The 20,137-nt window shown below is 56.4% G+C and overlaps 1 protein-coding gene and 1 long non-coding RNA gene across 20 annotated transcripts in view; one reads left to right on the top strand and one right to left on the bottom strand.

Annotated features, from left to right (window-relative positions):
* PAPLN (papilin, proteoglycan like sulfated glycoprotein) overlaps nt 1-18,264 on the bottom strand; it is a 39,681-nt gene extending 21,417 nt beyond the window's left edge. For 2 of the 19 annotated variants that reach the window (XR_013396435.1, XR_013396436.1), the window contains exons 1-12: nt 16,456-16,684; nt 13,863-13,971; nt 9,153-9,268; nt 8,256-8,316; nt 7,764-7,866; nt 4,101-4,231; nt 3,217-3,340; nt 2,680-2,760; nt 2,411-2,583; nt 2,106-2,229; nt 1,484-1,610; nt 298-505 (exon numbers count right to left, since the gene is read on the bottom strand). Coding sequence is in view for 14 of the 19 variants with exons in the window: in XM_077941338.1 (XP_077797464.1) it covers nt 298-505; nt 1,033-1,098; nt 1,484-1,610; nt 2,106-2,229; nt 2,411-2,583; nt 2,680-2,760; nt 3,217-3,340; nt 4,101-4,231; nt 7,764-7,866; nt 8,256-8,316; nt 9,153-9,268; nt 13,863-13,971; nt 16,456-16,595 (1,563 nt within the window). In the remaining 5 variants the exon portion in view is untranslated. Of the gene's footprint in view, nt 1-297; nt 506-1,032; nt 1,099-1,483; nt 1,611-2,105; nt 2,230-2,410; nt 2,584-2,679; nt 2,761-3,216; nt 3,341-4,100; nt 4,232-7,763; nt 7,867-8,255; nt 8,317-9,152; nt 9,269-11,813; nt 11,997-13,862; nt 14,085-16,148; nt 16,687-18,084 lie in introns of those variants that run through there. The other 17 variants (XM_077941346.1, XR_013396434.1, XR_013396433.1 and 14 more) reach the window with 17 other exon arrangements.
* On the top strand, nt 7,974-8,812 carry LOC144330361 (uncharacterized). Its single transcript, XR_013396439.1, has 2 exons — nt 7,974-8,429; nt 8,528-8,812. It is a non-coding gene; the product is annotated as an uncharacterized LOC144330361 (long non-coding RNA).
* Nucleotides 18,265-20,137: the final 1,873 nt, after the last annotated feature.

Raw genomic sequence — 20,137 nt, 5'->3', positions numbered from 1 at the left:
ATATACGTAGGTGCTAGAAGCAATGACTGACAGCCTAGACACTGCCAACCCCTCCCTTGCCCCCAAACAACACACCCAGCTTCTTCCTGCCCTGGGATCCTGGAGAAAAAGGAAGAGCCCTGGACCAGTCATCCAGGTACTTGCTTCTGGTCCCAGCCTTGGCCACAGCTTCCAAGATGACCTGACAGGTCACTTTACCTCCCAGGACCTCAGTTTCCATAGCAGAGGACAAGACCCCAGCCCTTCCCTGCTGCTGCCCAGGCCCAGCACCAGCCCCATCCGGGCCAGGGGCCTCACCTCTCCCCAGGGCTCCGGGCTCCAGGCTGCACAGCGCTGCAGGTTGCAGGCCTGAATGGCAGGGGGCTTCCCAGGCAGCCCGGAACACTCAGCCTCCTCCACAGCCTCCTGGACGCCGGTCCCGTCAGACGAGATGCAGTACACAGAGCGGGACTGGGAGCCTCCTCCGCAGGAGGCCGAGCAGGGCGCCCATGGCCCTGCCTTCCAGCTGGCAGGAGGGGGACTCAGGTAAGGCTGGCCCGGGAGCATGGGCAGAAACCCAGCCCTGAGAGGCACAAGCCCTCACTCACACAGGTGGCCTGAGGATGCCCACCCCTGCCCATCCTCTGAACCTCCGGCCTGAACAAAGGCCATGACCCAGGCGCTCCTTAGCATCCCCACCACCGGGCCAGGCTCTCTGAGCGCTCCCCACAACTCGGAGCCCCACACCACCCCCTTGGCTTTCCGGTCCTCAACGCCATCCCCCTTTCTCCTTCCCACCAGGTCCCTGTCTCCCAGTCAGACTCCATTCCTCTCAGTCTGACCTTAGTCAGGGGCAGCTCCTGGAGAGGGTGCGCTTACCCACGCGTGGAGCAGCTCTGCCGGGCCCCAGGTGCAAGGACCCGGAGGACAGAGCAGCCCTGTGGCCCCATGCAAAGCCAAGCCTGCCACCATCCCAGGAGGCCCACTGCCACCAAGGCCAAGCGGTGACGGGTTGGCACCAACCCTGCGGGGAGCCTGTGACCTGCAGGTTACCTGTTCCCACATACTCGCTGGGCCCCAGCAAGGCGCCACGCTCCAGGCCGGTGCAGGTAAGAAGTCCTTTGTGCACGAACAAAGGCATGGCCGACGCCAGCAGGCCCTGTGGCCCGACCCCTGGCCCACCCCTCGGCATCTGCCAAGCCAAACCCTCTGCTGGCTCAGACAGACAGGGACCTCTAGAACCTTCTCCAACCCTCCTGCCACCAAGCCTGGGTGTTCTGAGTACTTCGTGGTCACAAGAGGGCAGAGAGACCAGACCTGGGCTCAGGCCCATTCTCTGCCTCCCCCAGGGAGAGCTGTCACCTCTCCCACACCCCAGTAACAGTGTGGGGGGCCCTGGACCCCCGCCTCTTTGTTCTACACCTAAAGCAGCTTGGAGGCCCTGTTCCCTTCCCACCCAAGTTCTTGGGCCCCATCATAGGTAGAGGGGCTGGCAAGGCCTCACCGCTTGGTCTCTGGGCAAGGGTGAAGGTTGCAGGAGCGCCGGTCGGCCGGCCGTGGCTGGCGCTGGCACATGTGGTCGGGGTAGGCCTCATGGTCGATGGTGCAGAACACCAGGCGGGACTGGTGACCTGAGCAGAGGCCCGGCCACGGCGGGCAAACACCAGTCAACATTCACTAAGCATGTTCCCCGGGCCAGGCGCCATCCTGCACTCACCCCGTAGGTCATCCCCATTCAGCCTTAGATGACCCCCCAAGGCAAGTGCCACCATCATCCCCAACTGGCAGATGAGGAAACTGAGGCTCAGAGAGTTTTTGCTGTGAGTGAGAGAGCCCTGCTCTGGCACCTGATCACTGACCCCATGCCCAGTCTCCGTTCCTAAGGGAGTCCGTCTCCTATGAGATGCCGCTGCTTCTGGGAAGCCCCCTCTGGTTCTATTCACTTAGGCTGGGGTCCTTCATGGAGTCCCCCAGATCCCTAGGTTTTCCTCAAAGCCACCCCCATAACACAGAGATTTCTCGCCTGCTCATCCATCTCCCCAGGAGGGGCTGCGACTTGCTCACCCATGGCCATGGGACCCGGCACACGGGGCCCACACCCTCCCCTGGTCCATCCACGCCCGCACCTCCGCCACACTCCACGCTGCAGTCACTCCATGAGCCGTGGCTCCAGCTGAAGCCAGGACCGGGGTGGCGCAGGGGCAGGTGGTACTCGTAGTGCACGCCGGGGTTGGGCTCCTGGCTGATGAGCTGCCATGGGAGAGTCCTTGTTGGGGTTTGCTGCTGCGGGGCACTCCCACACCCGCCACAGCCCCACAGCCCCCTGCCAGGCTCAGGCCCAGAGCCACTCAACCCCCCATGTACAGAGCTTGGCAGCCTCTTGGGGACCACGAGCCACCTACTCACCCTCTCTCCCCACACCCCCACTTACCTCAATGACCAGGGGCTCCGAGGTGGGGCCCCGGGCATGGAGCCGCTCGGGGGCCAGGTCCCCCTCAGCACCCCGCTCGTAATGCAGGATGGTGCTGGCTGCCGGCAGGGCCCGGGCCGCCTCGATGGTCCAGTGCCCATTGAGATAGTATTCCCCACGAACATTCTTCACGGCTGCGCAGAGGAGACCGCCTCAGTCAGCGGCAGGAGGCACGGCCACACCTCCTCCTGCAGCCCCAGACCTGCCAGGACCTAACCCCAGGCTCTCACCCAGAAAGTTCCTGCTGGCAGCAGCCTCCTCGATGAGGATGCTGGTGGCACCCGCGGGAACTATGAGGATCTGGTTGTAGCCTGGTGGGGGCAGAGACACAGGTGCTGAGGGTGCTGGGCTATCCCTCCCCCGGCACCAAACAGCAGGAAGGAGTGGCCCCCAAGGACTCCAAGTGCCACGCAGCACAGAATGGGGGCAGGGAGGGTACGCAGGAGCCAGACCGGGCCGAGCTGCTGGGAACGGCAACCCTGGCAGAAGAGGCTGCAGTACAAAAGCCAGGGTGGCGGGAAGGCTCAGGGCACCCGGAGCACACCGGGAGCGGGAAGAGATGGGGAGAGCATCCAAGCAGTGGCAGGAGGTGGGACTGCACAAGTGGGCAAGGGTCCTAACCAAAGGCCACATGGGGCCTTTCAGACGTGACCTGATATGGTCAGAGCCTTCGGGTGCCATGGGGGCCACTTGGCCTGGAGCCTAGGCCAGAGCAGGGACAGGCAAGGAAGGGGCAGACAACAGCCCCTTGTCGGAACCACCCCCACCTCGGCTGAGGTCATTAGCGTCAAAGGTGCCTGTGACGGGGTAGCAGGTCGTGCCGTCACCCCCACACTGCAGACACTTGTCCTCCTGCTTGGATGAGTCCAGCTCGTGATCACAGCCGACAACCTGTGGGCAGAGACGCGGGAGGCATGGGAGAGGGCATCATGGCCACATCAGGCCTTGGGCCCCGTCACACCCTAACCCCAGCAGCCCAGGCAGAATAGGGTGGTCAGGAGTGATTCAGTCACAAGCCAGGGGACTGGCCTGTGACTGACAATCCATTTATCTGCTCAGCTCCCATCTCCCCTTCTGGTAATAACGCCCTGTTTTCCTTGAAGGGCCACCTCTCTCCCGCAGAGTTTGAATGGAGCTCCCCAAATGTGGGTCTGGGGAGGCTGGAGTGGTTCAGGGTAAGTCCCAACCCCTGGTGGCTGAAACTCCTGGGAATGAGGCCCCCTTTCTCTGGGAGGGGCCAGGCTGCCACAGCAGAAGTCCGGAGCAGCTGGCGGCCACCTCCACACCTCCTGGGAAGAACAGACCCGATCCTGCTGCTGGACCCACGGAGAGGAAAGCCGAGTGGCACCTCATTCATGCACCTGCGGCTGTCCCTGTTGTTTGTTTTTCTGAACTCGGTTTTAGCCGGATTTCTGCCACCCAGAGGGTTTCTCTTATTGTAGGGCTAGCATTCTAAAAGAATGAAGGTGAGGGGCCATAGGGCATCTGTGATGCCTGCAAGGTACCCTAGGAGCTGGGCTTGGTGTTCTGGTAACTTGAGAAGACACCAAGCTCATGGCAGCTACCTGGGCCTGTGGGTGATGGACAGGGAAACACCCGCACTGAGCCCCCAGGCAGCCCGGAGGCAGGGAGGGGCTGGGGGACCACTCACCCGGCAGCTGCCATCCACACAGACATCCCTCTTGCCAGGCTCGCAGGGCGTCCCGTCGACCACAGCCTCCCTGTGCTTGTAGTAGAAGTTCTCCCCCTTGGGAATGCAGTTCAGTTCACACTTGTTTGGGGCTGGGGTGGGCAGGAAGGCAAGACTGAGATCCTGAGGTTGGATGACGCCCCTCCCCAGGGCCCAAGGCCTACCCTAGCAACAGGAAAGCATGGGTCAGAAAGCCCTGCAGCAGCCCCCACCCAAGGAGAAGGGGCCGTCTCCCTGAATCTGTCGCACCTCTAAGGATCAAGTCGAAGAAAAGTCCCAGGATAAAGAAAAAGCAAAGTACTTAAAGAAGTCTATCTCAGCATTGTTTATCACAGCTGACCGGGATAAGGAAAAAGCAAAGCACTTAAAGAAGTCCATCTCAGCATTATTTACCACAGCTGACCAGGATAAGGAAAAAAGCAAAGCACTTAAAGAAGTCTACCTCAGCATTATTTACCTCAGCTGAGGTGGTTACAAAAGGCTATTTGTTTTGTTTTGTTTTGTTTTGTTTTTTTGAGATGGAGTCTCACTCTTATTGCCCAGGCTGGAGTGCAGTGGCACGATCTCGGCTCACTGTAACCTCCGCCTTCCTAGTTCAAGCGATTCTCCTGCTTCATCCCCCCCAGTAGCTGGGACTACAGGCACGTGCCACCACACCCGGCTAAGTTTCGTACTTTTAGTAGACATGGGGTGTCACCATGTTGGGCAGGCTGGTTTTGAACTCCTGACCTCAGGTGATCTGCCTGCCCCAGCCTCCCAAAGTGCTGGGATTACAGGTGTGAGCCACCCTGCCTGGCCATAACAAGCTACTCTTTAAACAAATTATCAATGGAATATTACACCTGCTGACTATGAAGTTGCAAATGATTGTGAAAACTATATGGTGTGGGAAGATGCTTAAAACACAGAATGCAAAACGGTGATTAATATGCAATAATTACAAATATGTAAGTGTATATGGAGAGAATGATGTGAAAGGGGCTAAGATGAAATGCTAACAGTGATCTTGTGAAAGGGGCAGGATGAGGGTAACTTTTTCCTGGTTTTAATGTTTTTCAGATGGGATCTCACTCTGTCTCCCAGGCTGGAATGCAGAAGCATGATCAAAGCTCACAGCAGCCTCCACCTCCCAGACTCAAGTGGTCCTCCAGCCTCAGTCTCTCGAATAGTTGGGACTATAGGCACATGCCACCATACCCAGCTATTTTTAAAATTTTTTTTGTGGAGACAGGGTCTTACTACGGTGCCCAGGCTAGTTTAAAACTCCTGGGCTCAAATGATCCTCCTGCCTCAGCCTTCCAAAGAACCAGGATTACAGGCAGGAGCCACTGAAACTGGCCTGGTTTTAATTTTTTTCTTTTGGAGACAAGATCTCACTCTGTCATCCTGCCTGGAGTGCAGTGGTGTGATCTTGGCTCACTGCAGCCTCAACTTCCTGGCCTCAAGTGATCCTCCCACCTCAGCTTCTTGAACAGCTGGGACTACATGTGTGTGCCACCATGCCTAGCTAATCTTTGTATGCCTGGCTAATCTTTGTATTTTTGGTAGAGATGGGGTTTCACCACATTGCCCAGGCTTGTCTCAAATTCCTGGACTCAAGTGATCGTCCTGCCTCAGCTTCCCAAAGTGCTGGGATTACGGGCATGAGCCACTGCATCCAACCTTAATTTTTATATTTATCTAAATATATACATTTTAAAACAACCCAAAAGTACAAACAGGATTATAATCATCTCCACACCATGGAAGGTATCCCTCTACTATCTTTTTAGACTTTCCTCTGTGTTCCAATTTTTCTATCATGTGAATATACTCAAATTATTCTTGACATGTGTCCACTTCAGGATCCAGAGGGAATATTGAAAGCTAGAGTCCCACTGGGCCACGCTCGCAGCCATGATCCCCACCACACACACACAGGATATGAGACTCCCACTGGGCCACGCCCACAGCCACGATCCCCACCACACACACACACACAGAGGATATGGGACTCCCACTGGGCCACGTGCACAGCCACGATCCCCACCACACACACACACACACACACACACACACACACACACAGAGGATATGAGACTCCCGCTGGGCCACGCCCACAGCCACCATCCCCACCACACACACACACACACACACACACACACACACAGAGGATATGAAACTCCCACTGGGCCACGCCCACAGCCACGATCCCCACCACACACACACACACACACACACACAGAGGATATGAGACTCCCACTGGGCCACGCCCACAGCCACGATCCCCATCTCACACACACACACACACACACACACAGGATATAAGACTCCCACTGGGCCACAGCCACAATCCCCACAACACACACACACCCACCCACACACGCACAGGATACGAGTGCTCATTGATCTGGAATTCAGAGTGCCACGGGGTCTCCAGAGGTCACGCGCAGCAAGCAGGGAAAACGAACACTCAGAAGACCTGTCTTGAGGAATCTTCTGATTCATCTAAAATGCTTAATGACATACCTGTTGGTGCTTACATGGGTGTTTTTTTCCTGAACTGTATTTACCTAAAAAGTAATGACTTATACCCTCCTCAGAGGTACTCAGACCATCTCCTCTGGCCCCCGGATCCTTGGTAAATGAAGTCTTGGTGTACCAAGTCCCTTCCAGCCCCTCCTGCAGGATGACCGGGGGGCACCACTCCTACCACTCCTGGGGCTCCCCACATCCGTCTCTGTGTGACAGGAGGAACGCTTCCCATAGCAGACTGAGCAAAAACAGGGCTCAAAATGGTATAGACACACCATAGCTCCGTTTGAAAATATACACACATAAGGGGAGAAAGGATGGAAAGACTTCAAACTAGCTGCCATTGTGTTGCCACGGGCATGCGCTGGGGGGAGCGGGGGTGACTGGTGATTGATTCATTATGGGTTGATCGATGGGGTATTTGACAAATGCTGGCTCTGGCAGCACATATACTAAAATTGGAATGATACAGGGATTAGCACAGCCCCTGACCCCTGAGGAGGTATGGTGTGCAAATTCATGAAGCATTCCATATTTTTTTTAAAAAAATTATCTGGGAGGCTGAGGTGGAAGGATTGACTGAGCTTGGGAGTTCGAGGCTGCCCAGCTGACACTGCACTGCTGCACTCAAGCCTGGGCGAGAGCCTATCTTAAAAAAAAAAAAAAAAAAGAAAAGAAAGGAAAGGAAAGGAAGAACAGGAGAGAGAGAAAGAAAAAAAGAAAAGAACAAAAAGAAAAAAAAGAAAAAGTAAGACCTCTTGTTCTGTCACGAGGGACCTCTGCAGACCCTCTCCTCCCCAAAGGTGGGTCCTGTGGTCTAGAAGATTCCCTGTACATTGCGAGCCACCCCGCCCAGTAAAAAAAAAAATTGGCCGGGTACAGTGGCTCACGCCTGCAATCCCAGCACTCTGGGAGGTCGCTGCGGGCGGATCCCTTGAGCCGAGGAGTTCAAGACCAGCCTGGGCAACACAGCGAGACTGTCTCTAATATACGTGTGTGTGTATATATATACATATATATGAAAACGCCTCTATAATACGGCAATAGGAACTGTGGCATCAATGTATGGATACAAGAGGCCCTCGAGAGAGGGGTCCCGGCCGCGCTCACCGCCGTAGTAGGGCAGCCACCGGTACCGCCGCCCCTGGAACTCAGCTCCGTCGAACTCCGCGCACTGCTCGGCCCGGAAGTCCCGGGCGCCATCGGGGCAGTTCTGCGGGGCAGAGGGGAAGTCGGAGTCCAGGAGGCGGAGTCCGAGGTCCGCCCACCTCCCTCCCCGCCCTGTCCCCGCCGCCCGCCCCAGCCCAGGGAGCCCAGGAATCTCCCTCGCCTGCCCCGAGCCGCTGGAGGTGGAGTCTGCCCCCCAGACCCCCGGACTCCTGTGCGCGCCCCTCCATGGTGCTCTAGGCTGTGGAAGACAAGGCCAGTCCCCGGGGGCAGGGTGAGGAACGGGCTCTCACGCAGCCCTGCTGTGGATTGGCAGGAGGACCCCAGGCTGGGCCAACCGGGCAGCCCCCGGCCAGAGGCGGGCATCCCTGTGGGGACGTCGGCCGGGAGGGGTTGGGGTAGCTGGTGCCCTCGCCCGCACCCCGTGGGCTTTACCTCAGTGCGACAAGAGCGGTGGCTCCGGGCGGGGCCCACGCAGCTGGCGCCTCCATCTCTCCTGCGGGACCAGAGCATCGGGAGGACCCGGACCGAGACCCAACGTCCCCACCCCCGTGCTGGGGCTCCCTGCAGGCCCCAACTTCTGCAGGGCTCTCCAGTGGGAGCAGCAAGGTGAGAGGGCCGACCCCTGGCGGGGCGTGAGCGACCGGTGTTGGTACTTGGGAGAAGCGGGACTCAGAGCCCTACCCGCCCTGTAATTTGAATTTAAGGCGGGACCACTCCACTGCCTCTTACGGCAGATTCCCAGAGAAGACTCTCCATGAGATGTAATACCCACCCGCCTGGCACAGCCATCCTGCGATCTAAGCAGGACATCAGTATAAGGCTTTTAGGATCATTCCTGGTCTCTCATTCCTCCTCACATAGGGTTCTCAGGAACAACCCCTATACTGGGACAGAGGCACCTCACTACCCCTTCTGTACCCCACCTTCTCCACTGACCCTGCCAGAGTGCAGCACACACAGCAAGCACTTAATAAATCGCTTGAAATGGGGAACATCTATACTTGGCAAAGAAGCCACAGGAATTGGGAATTGCCGGTTGAAGATTGTTTACTGGTTCCACCAAAATTGACTGCACCTGCCATAGGGCAGGCAGGTGCAGCATCAGGAGCTGGAGACCAGGGGCAGCAGGCAGCACCTGTGCTCCAGCTCAGAGTGGAAGGCCCTGGGAAATGGTTTGATTTCCTGTGCTGAACTGATGCTGCTTCCAGAATGAATCTGCTGCTTGGTGGGTTCTGCTGATGTGGCCAGTGCTAGCCTAGGCCGTGACTGCCTAGCCTACCACCCAGAAGCTCCTGCTTTAACAAGCCGGGCCATTTTCGTCTCTCCTACCTCTGGGAGTAGCAGGGGCGCTCCCGGAAACTGACGCCCCCTCCACAGGTCCGGGTGCAGGGGCTCCACTGGCCCCAGGGTCCCCAGGTGTCACTCTGCCGCCTCACCTTGGGAGCCTGCAGAAGACAGGACCATGTATCAGCAGTGGCCGCTCAGAGCCTGAGCCCAGAGGCCCCTCCAAAGGATGCTCCGCCTAAAAACACTCCCTCACCCATCAAGGAGCCTGGGATTCTCCCTTCCAGGGCCCACCTTTAGGACTCAGCAACACCGCCGGGCACCCCAAAACATATTCCTTTTCAGAATTAGCCTGCTTTCCTCATAAGCAGCTGAAAGCCAGGCCTGGAGGGCAGGAGCAGGAGCAGCTGGGAAGGGTTTGGAGTTTCAGGGACCACTGCGGGGAGGAACCCTACAGCCAGGGGCGGTTTGAGGGTCCAGGCATTTGTGGGTTAACTGTGATGTAGGGGACGGGGCCCTAAAAGAAAATAAAGGGAAGCAGCATGGGGGGGATCCTGCTAATCTGGCAGAGACTCCCAGGGGTACCCCAATATTCATCCCCTCTACCCATTGTGAGAGAACCCTTGAAAACTTGACTCAGCTGGGTACCTGGCTGCCCAAAATTTAAAAAAAAAAACACTTTCTAGACTTCCTGCAGCTAACTGTGGCTACATCACTTAGTTCTCATCAGTAAGATGTAAATACAAGTGTTGGGCAGCTGCTGCTAGTAATCTCCTTAAGAGAGAGGCTGCATGAGCCTTTGTCCTTTTCTCCTTCCTCCTGTACTCTTTCAGGCTGTCTGGAAAGCAGATGTGATGGCTGGAGTTGGAGCAGCCTTTTAGACTGTGAGGTAACTTGGAAATAGAGGCTTCAAACAGTGAAGCAAAGATAGAAAGACTCTAGAGCCTGGAGGATTTTGTGCAACAGAATAGCCCCAGACTTCTGACCCCTGGGTATTTATATGAGAGAGGAATCATGTCTGTCTTATTGAAGAACTGCTATTTGAGACTCTACACAGGATTATAATCCTAGCAGATACATTTTCCCACCAGAAAGACTGGACCTCTTGTAGCTGGCATCAGGAATCCACATGCCACACACACATTATCTCATTTCATCCTCACAACAACCCAACAGACGCCATTGCATGAATAAGAAAAGTGAGGCAGAGAGAGGAAGCCACAGAGGAAGAAGTGGGCACAGGAGCCGGCCAGTCTCACTACAGGCCTCTGCTCCCCTGCCGGGGCTGTGCCCCCACCCACTTGGGGGAATCAAATGAGACGCTAGATGATTCCCTGCAGGGTTGGACAGGGATTAGATGTAACTTCACAATTTTGCCAGGAGGCATACGGTGTACATGCAAACATTTGCTGGAAGGGGACTTTCTTTTAGGGTATCACCAGAAAAGGCTCTCAAGGAAATCAGAGAAAGAGCTCAGTGGTCACATAGAAAAGCGGCTGGGCGCAGTGGCTCACTCCTATAATCCCAGCACTTTGGTCTCAAAAAAAGAAAAGCAGGCTCTTCCTTTCATGGTGATCCCTAAGCAGCTTCGCTGGATCTCAGGTGAGGAAGGAGGTTTACTCATCTCTGGTGCCAAACATCTAGTTATCCTTGTCTTATAACAAAACCCAGAACCCTGAGGCAGAACCAGCCATGCACAGACCACGCTAAGCTTGCCGAACCACACACACCAGCAAGAAGGACGGGCTGGCCGGATGAAAGGTCTTAGCTTTCACTTTGTAAAATCATCTACTCCTTCAAGTCTAACTTGAACACAAATCTCTAAGCTTTCGAAACCTGTGAGCCAAAACATCAAAGTGTTCTCTCAATGAAAGTTAAACTGAAATTTACTTGGATCAAGTTTCTGTTTCACAAGGAAGATGCTGAGTGTTGAGCGTGAAGGATGACGTTCCAGAGACAGCCTGCGGCCCCAGCTGGGATTCCGGCACCCGCCCCCCACGCACAGCCTCAGCCCACATTTTAAGTATTCAGGAGACGTCTTCAGGGGTGGCTGCTTTCTTAGCTGCTGGCCTGGGCCTGGTTGTCAATTACCCTCTGACCAAGGCCTGTTTGGATGTCTGTCTTGGCTCCTTGGCACAGCAGCCAGCAAAATCCACCCTTCCCCGGAGCTGGGCTGGACATACTGGTGTGGCCAAGGCAACGAGGGGTACCCCTGCAATGGAGACACCGCCTGGCCATGAGGATAAGGCGGGGGCAGGACTGGTCTGAACAAGGGCCCCCTAAGAGACATGCTGTTTCCAGAATGCCCTCTTGCCTCCTGTGCCCAGCCCCCGTGAGGCAGGTGTCCACTAGCCAAGAGCCCTAGTCCATCCGTCCCATTCTAGAACCGTGCTCTGTCCACGCACTCCACACTGTCTCTCCAAGGAAGGAAAGCACCTTCAGCCACAGGCAGCATGAGCACACTGTTGCTCTGTAATTACCCAAACCATGAACTGCCCGACGTGGTGTGAAGCCAGAATGAGCTGATCCAGCCAGCCTCACCTGGGGCCTGCCCTCACCTGTCTCATGCTGCTCTAGGCGCCCCGCCCATGCCTCCTTCAACTCCCACCTGGAGCCACTCAGGGGTCCCCTTTCCTGCTGCACTGTTTCCAGGGGAATCAAGTGCCCAATGTGCGTGTGTGTGTGAGAGACAGAATGCATGCACACCTGCATGCAGGTGGGAACAGAGGCTGAGGCCCAGGAGCACGCAGGCCACCGCCTTTATTCATCTGCTCATTCTGTTCAGGCTGACCGTTGGCAGCATAGGTGATCCAGAGAAGGTGCTCGGACTGAGTGGCTCCTGTCCCAGCCACGGAGGGAGGCAGTGGAGCTGTGAGCGGGGCCACACCCCTGCAGAGTCACAGACGGCAGGGAGAGAAGAATTATCCGCCCAGGCTGCACCCAGCCCCATCTGAGACTCACACTAGGAGGAGGCGGCAGCCGGATGAGGCTACTCAGCGCAGCCTTAAGGGAGAAAAGGTTTAAGAGAACCAAGGGCACTTTGGAAACCTTGATTTGTTTCATCTGCATGAAAACCTCTGGGGTGGGCATTATTACCCCCAAATTAGAGCCGTCTAAGGCTTGATTATTTGCCTACGGTCATGCAGCTGTCAAGGTGGCTCTGGGATTTAATCCTGGGGCCTAGACACTGTCCTGGTGCCCCCTCCACCTGGGCTTTGGCCTTCATGCAGCTGGGCCACCAGCACGTGCGAACGACCTGAGAGTGGCATTTAGGAAGCAAGGTTCATGGGGTGGCAGAGGGGACCGCAGGTAGCTGGCAGGTGGTCGAGAGGACATGAAAAAGGCTAGCTCTGGCCCACCCTCCGCTCCAGCTGTGGCATATGTTGGGTTCACAGGGCTCTTGAAGTGCCCAGTCCCATCTATGGGACCCACTTCTAGTGGGAGAAGTGCCCACTGCCATCTGTCCTGCCTGCCCCACACAGCCCTGCAGAGGAGTCCTTCTTAGCCTCCACCCACAGATGCCAGACGTGGCATTTCCCCCTGAACTCCTCAAGGCAGAAAACAGTTTGGGTCCTTTCTCAGGGATCCTTCCTCTCTCACCTCCTACCTGCCTCACACGGGTGGGCAGGGCTGTGGCTCACCCTGGGAGATTTCTCCTGGGGCAGGACAGGGCCCAGCTGACTCTGCGGCTTCTATTCTGCCAGGCACCGAGCCAGGGCAGTACCCAGCTCTGCAGACCCTCTCCTCCCCAAAGATGGGGCCTGTGGTCTAGAAGATTCCTTGTACATCCTCAAGACCCAGGGACCTTCTCCAGAGAGCCCTGGCCTTTGGGCCCCTGTTAATGAAACAGCAACTCTGACCACCAGCCAGCTTCCTGTGTCCACTGTCTTAATTCGCAGTCTAATACGGTAGTCACTAGCCGCATGTGACTGTTTAAATTAATTATGGCCAGGCGCGGTGGCACACGCCTGGAGTCCCAGCTACCTGGGAGGCTGAAGCAGAAGAATTGCTTGAACCCAGGAGGTGGAGGTTACAGTGAGCGGAAATCATGCCAGTACACTCCAGCCTAGGTGACAGAGTGAGACTCTGTCTCAAAAATAAATAAGTATTTTAAAAATTTAAAAATAAATTTAATTAAAGTCAAGTAAAATTAAAACTCACTTCACCCACTTTCAAGTGTTCAATGGACCGAGGGGCTACCTATTGGACAGCAGAGAAACAGGACATTTCCGCCATCTCAGAAGGTTCCATAGGACAGCCCTGCCCTAGGTGCTACCCTAAGGGGAAAGCAAATGACTGGCACCCCAAACCTCTAGGCCCAAACACCCCAGCTTAGGGGAAACTGTGGCTCCAGGCAGAAGACAGGTGTCTGGTGGGATGGGCCACCCAGCCCTGCACCTTGACTGGTTCCAGCATTGCCCCCACCTGTCCTTCCACCTTGGAAAACCACCTGGGGGAGGGGGTTCTGCAGCACTGGCGGGGACTGCATGGAGTGCTCCCACCACCTTCTGAAGGAGGGAAGCCCTGAGAAGGTGCCATTCCTACAAACTGCGCCCTGCAGCCTGACGGGCCGTTCTGAGCACCCTGGCCAGCCGGCTTCAAGGGCCCAGCCCTTTCTGAGGGAGCTCAGCGGCGCGGGCTCGCCTCATCCCAGCCCATCGTCCCTTTTCTGGGGACGCTGCCTGCGGGTCCGCGCGTCCCCGTCCCCGCCTCCCCTGCAGGGTCTTCCCGGGGACCGGGCAGGGCCGCACTCACCGAGGACCCGGGCGCTGGAGCCAGCAGCAGCGGCAGGAGCAGGAGCAGCCGCATCTCAGCCTGCAGGAGACGCAGCGGGTTAGAGCGGCCCGGGGCTCCAGCAGCTGTCCTGGGGGCGGGCGCGAGTGTGTGGGCGCGTCGCTCCCTGTGGCCCACAAGTGACCAGGAGACCCGCAACGGGACCGCCGGGCGCGCCTCGGTGCACCGCAGAGAACACAGCGTGCGGGCGCCCCGCCGGACAGCTCAACATGTGAGCGAGAAACGAACGGCCCATCCGCAACTGGCAGAAGTTCAAGAACAACTTGTTTCAGGGTTCCAGAGGGATAAAAAAAAGAGAGAGCAATTAAAAATACTTCTATGTGGTTGAAAAACAAGGAGTTCAGAATCCGAGTAATTAGACTCACTATTTTAATTCAGCAAGGTTCCTTTCAAAAAAGCTATTACATCAGATGTTTAAAAACTCCTAATATAGGCTAAAAAAAAAAATCAAGTCTCTGAAGACACTTTGAAAACTCAAATGTTCTAAAAATGTTAATTGTATCCCATTTAAAACCCAGGCCAGCATTTCTCTGCACAGGGAAGATCCATAAGCAGCCTCCATAACCAGCATGTGTATGCAGTGCAGTGTGTGCGCCGTGCAGTGTGTGGTGCAGCGTGTGCGCCGTGCAGTGTGTGGTGCAGTGTGTGCACCGTGCAGTGTGTGGTGCGTGTGCGCCATGCAGTGTGGTGCAGCGTGTGTGCCGTGCAGTGTGTGGTGCAGTGTGTGTGCCGTGCAGTGTGTACAGTGCAGTGTGTACAGTGCAGTGTGTGGTGCAGTGTGTGCGCCGTGCAGTGTGTGGTGCAGCGTGTGCGCCATGCAGTGTGTGGTGCAGCGTGTGTGCAGTGCAGTGTGTGGTGCAGCGTGTGTACAGTGCAGTGTGTGGTGCAGCGTGTGCGCCGTGCAGTGTGTGGTGCAGCGTGTGTACAGTGCAGTGTGTAGTGCAGCGTGTGCGCCCTGAAGGTGCAGTGTAGTGTGCAGTACAGTGTAGTGTGTGCTCAGGGCAGTGTGCAGTGCAGTGTGTGTGGAGTGTCTGTGGTTGGATGTGTGCGTGCATGGAATGTGCATGTGCAGTGTGCAGGGCGGGTCTATGTGCAGTCTGGTGTGTACTATTTGGTGCAGGTGTCCAGTCTGTATACACACTGTGCAGTGTGTATGTGTACATACATGTCACTGTATCGCAGAATGACATAAGCAATGTGCTCCATTCAGTGCAAAACATTAAAACAAGTACCAGCGTGTAGATTTGAACTTTAAAATCTGTAATTCTACCAATGTTCTAATTTTTTAAGGTATAAAATGACTTCTGCTTACAAGGATAAAACACAGCATACAGAAGCCAAGCTCAGCAGAAATGTAACCTGGCACATTGAACAATGTACACACTCGTTAATTTGGCACAGTGAGTCATTGAGTCATTATTCTTGTGGTCAAGTTCGAGATTCCTGGGGTTGGAGGGTGAGGGAGGGGAGTTGCTGCCAGGGCCCTGCCTCTGGTCTGTCGGGGGTAGTTCCCAGAGCAGGAGCCTCCTGCTAGGGCTAGGCTAGGCCTGCTAGGGCGGGCGAGGCTGAGGAAAATACGGGGGAAAGAAGAATTTTACTTGTAATTACTCAGAACACCACTGCCTCCGCTGCAATTGCACTGAACTCCAAGCCCGTATCTGCCATTCCAAAGTCTGAAAAGTTCAGTTTTTTCGGTTCATTTGGTGGCAAACAACCCCTTCGACTCCAAGACCAGTCCGGGGTCTGGTCACGGAGCTGCTCCGAGGGCCGTGGAACCTCGACCTCTCCTGCCGCCCGAGGGCAAGGGCTAGGTGGTCCCGGGCACGCAGGGTGGGCGCCCTCAACGTGATGTTCCTGGGGAACGCGTCTGCCTTGGGCTAGGGCCGCAGGCGGCGGCCAGCACACAAGGGCGCAGAGGGCGGGAAGGCGGGTGGCCGCCGACCGAGCCTCCCCCTGCACGGTCCCCAGCCGACTCGGGGACCGCCGCAGTCCGCAGACGCCCGTCCCCGTGGTCCCCGCGCACGGCCCTCCTCTGCATCGGTCCCGCCCTGACCAGGCACCCCGCGTCCCCACCCCAGGAACTTGCCGCGCACCCCCGAGGCGGCGAGGCGCGGTTCCCACGGGAGGCCCGGGATGGCCGCGCAGGTGCCGGCAGCCGCAGGGGCTCCCGGACCCTCCAGGCCCGCGGCCCAGTGGCACCTCCCGGGAGGGGCGCGCAGTCTCCAGGGCCTCGCCTTCACCACGCACCCGGAGCGGCGTCCGCATGAAGGAAGGAAGGTCCCATCGGGCGGAGGGTGGGCGCCGGGGCCGCCCGGCACCAGCTCCCTGGCTCCCGGCATTTCCTTCCCTCCCGGCCGGAGGCGCGCGGTGCCGCGCGATGACCCTGCGCCCACCTCGGGAGAGCGAGGCGGGGCGGGGTCTCCTCTGCGGACCCCCACTTTCTCCGACACTCCAGTCGCCCGTGAGCCAGGCAAGCAAATTCCTACAGAAGCCCCGGGGTGCGCCGCCCCCGCCTCTGGTCGCCCGCGGGCTTCCAGTCCCTCCGCCTCCCTACCTGTCTTCGCGGGCGCCGGGAGGCTGCACCCAGGGCCGCTCCGTCGGTGCCCGCCCAGGCCCAAGCCTGCGAGGTCGGCCGGCCGGCAAGGAACGCCCGCAGGGGTGGGACTTTCTCTCTCCGCCGCTGCCTGGCCTCATCCTCCACCCCGCCCGGTCTCCCTTACCCACCTCCAATCCCCGTGGGAGGACAGAGCCCTTGGGAGAGGCCCTCGTGGTGACTGGTGTTGCCCGGGGCCTCCACACGCTTGGGTCTGTGCCAAGGCTTGGCTAATCCTCCACTCTGGTCACCCTATCTGTCCTGTCTTGGGTCAGCGCCAGTCGCCTCTCCAATCCCATTTCCCCTTGCCCGACCCTTCTAGCTTTGCCCTATCCGCTCCTCTTCATGCCGACCCTACACACAACACACCTCTGTGTCCAGCCACTTTCCTTCTCCTCCACCCCTGGACCCTATTCTTCAGCCACAACTGAGTTTCTCCACACACACTGCTGTTACCCATCTCCCAGCACCTTTTCTCACTCAGCATGCACCCTCCCAAGCCCCTCTACCTCTCAAACCCCTACTCAGCCCTCAAAACCTTGGTCAAATGTCCCTTTCCTTCCTTTCTTCTTTCTTTCCCTCCCTCACTTCCTTCCTCTTTTCTTTCTACTTTCCTCCCTCCCTTTCTTTTCTTTTCTTTTTTTTTTTTTTTTTTTTTTTTGAGACGGAGTCTCGCTCTGTCGCCCAGGCTGGAGTGCAGTGGTGCTATCTGGGCTCACTGCAAGCTCCGCCTCCCGAGTTCAGCCTCAGCCTCCTGAGCAGCTGGGACTACAGTCGCCCGCCACCACGCCTGGCGAATATTTTTGTATTTTCAGTAGAGATAGGGTTTCACTATGTTGGCCAGACTGGTCTCCAACTCCTGACTTCAGGTGATCCGCGCACCTCAGCCTCCCAAAGTGCTGGGATTACAGACGTCAGCCATTGCGCCCAGCCGCCTTCTTTTTTTAAATAGAAACAGGTCTCGCCATTTTGCCCAACCTGGTCTCGAACTCCTGAGCTCAAGCAGTCTTCCCACCGTGGCCTCTCAAAGTGCCACTGTGCCCAGCATGTCACCTGCTTTCGAAGCCATCTCCACACCACACCAGGCCGATGGGGTGCATGTCCTGCCCCCTTGGTTTCTGTCCCTGTTGCTGTGGTTTGCTCAGCTGTGAATCCCGGAGGTCAGGGCCTGCCATGCAGCCCGACTGCCTGTGCCAGGGCACTCATTAGCATCAAGGCAGGGGCTCAACATGTGATCAACTTAATTTGTTTTCCTGGTTGTCCTTTTTCACAACCAAGACACTCTTTGCCTGCCATTCCTTTTTTGAAACTGGAATTCACTCATCTTTAGAAACTGGTCCTGGGCAGGAGGGAGGTTGGGGGAAGTTGGGGAGAGGTTGAGGTGGGGTGGCGAAGGCTGATCCCCTTCCCCACGCTCTCCTGCCTTCAGCCTCTTGCTGGCCCTGCCGCTTCTCCCTTGGCCTCATTTGGGCAAAGAGAAGTCACCAGTGGGAAGCTCAGCCCCGCTTCAGCCCCCCGATTCCTGCAGCTCCCAGTTTGGACAAAATGCTTATTAAAACATGGCCAGTTTAAATCAGGCACATTTCTTACCTATCAATGAAGACAGGAGGAGCAGCAGCTGTAGCAGGGCCCCTGGAGGGTTGTGTGAATTCTTAAGCAAAGATAAAGCTTGGCAGAGAAAGGGGAGTGGAATCACGCAGCCTCTCTAAAAAGGAAAAGCACTTCTTCCATTCAACAAGCCCGGCTCCCTGCCCCCACCAGCTGGGACTTTTCTGAGCTTGGTCAAAGGTCCTCTGTCAAGTGGGAGGAAAATGCTTCTCCCGCTGCAGGGTGGGGGAATCTGAGGCCCAAGGAGCTCACTTTCCTGCTGTGTCCCTGCTTTTCCTATGATCCTTTCTTCTCAGACACCCAGGGCTGTGATTACTTACACCTCACCCCAGCTGCAAAGAGGACCCTGAGGTTGGGAGGCAGAACCCACACGCAGTGGTAAGGGGCTGTCTTAGACCCACCAGCCAGGCCCTACCAATTACTGGCTTGGGCGGGAATTTCTCTTTAAGCCTCATTTCTCCTCTGCCTACCTCACAGAGATGTGGTGAACAGAACTGATGCATTACAATAGGGTGGTTTAGAAAGAATAGTCCAGGAAAAAGTGTAAGACCTTCCTTCCCATTGTCAAGTCCCCTCTGCACTGGCCCTGTGCCACTCACTGGCTGCACCTGAGACCCCCTTGCCTTGTGGGTTTGGGGAAGCCTGGGGCGGAGGCAGACCTGCACTGGAAGGCTGCTCTGCTTCTCATTGTATGTGCACTTGGGCAGGTCAGGTCACCTCCTTAAGCCACAACTTGCTCACTTGAGACTCATACAGCAGGTGGTGGAGTGGGGAACTTCCTACTTCCATAAAATTCCTACTAGATGCTGAATAAAAGTTCTGATCTGGGCGCAGTGGCTCATGCCTGGAATCCTAACACTTTGAGAGGCTGAGGAGGGAGGATTGCTTAAGTCCGGGAGTTCATAACTAGCCAGGGCAACACGGTGAGACCCCCCATCTCTACAACGTTTTTTTAATTAGCCAGGTATGTGGTGGCAGTTGCCTGCAGTCCAAGCTAGGGGTCACCAATCCCCAGGCCGCGGACGGGTACCTGTCCATGGCCTATTAGGAACGGGCACACAGCAGGAGGTGAGCAAGCATTACCGCCTGAGCTCCGCCTCCTGTCAGATCAGTGGCAGCATTAGATTTTCCACAGGGGCATGAACCCTATTGTGACCTACTCATGCAAGGCTTCTAGTTTGTGTGCTCCTTATGAGAATCTAATGCCTGATGATCTGAACAGAATGAGGCTTTAGACTGTAACAGTTTCATCCTGAAACCATCCCACCCCGCCCCCAGATCTGAAAAAATTATCTACCATAAAACTGGTCCCTGGTGCCAAAAAGGTTGGGGAATGCTGGCCAAGCTACTTGGGAGGCTGAGGCAGAAGGATCAATTGAGCCTGGGATGTCGAGGCTGCAGTGAGCTATGATTGCATCACTGAACTCCAGCCTGGGCAGCAGAGGGAGACCCTGTCTCTAAAAAATTTTTTGTTAAATTTCTCTGTCCCACGCTTCCCCTATGTGTATCCTCAGTTCTCTACATTTTCATCATCTCTGCAGATTGCAGATCTAAGGATGAGGCTAAGAAAGAAGTGGCCAGATCTCTTTGTGTGGTTGGGTTGGGATGGAAGGCTGGAGAGAAGAAAGAGGGCAAAATGCCAAGAGCCTCCAGGCTCCCAGGATTCACCTCCTCCAGGAAGCCTCCCTGTACATCTGCCTCTGTGCTCCCACTGGTGCCGGGCTTTGCCCTAGCACTTTCTTTCTTTTTTTTTTTTTTTGAGACGGAGTCTCGCTCTATCTCCCAGGCTGGAGTGCAGTGGCCGGATCTCAGCTCACTGCAAGCTCCGCCTCCCGGGTTTACGCCATTCTCCTGCCTCAGCCTCCCGAGTAGCTGGGACTACAGGCACCCGCCACCTCGCCCGGCTAGTTTTTTTTTTTTTTGTATTTTTTAGTAGAGACGGGGTTTCACCGTGTCAGCCAGGATGGTCTTGATCTCCTGACCTCGTGATCCACCCGTCTCGGCCTCCCAAAGTGCTGGGATTATAGGCTTGAGC

The sequence above is a fragment of the Macaca mulatta genome, chromosome 7 (genome assembly GCF_049350105.2).
Source record: "Macaca mulatta isolate MMU2019108-1 chromosome 7, T2T-MMU8v2.0, whole genome shotgun sequence".
NCBI classification, from domain to species: domain Eukaryota; kingdom Metazoa; phylum Chordata; class Mammalia; order Primates; family Cercopithecidae; genus Macaca; species Macaca mulatta.
Note: the sequence above shows the minus strand (reverse complement) of the source record. Positions and strands in the feature narration are given on the sequence as shown.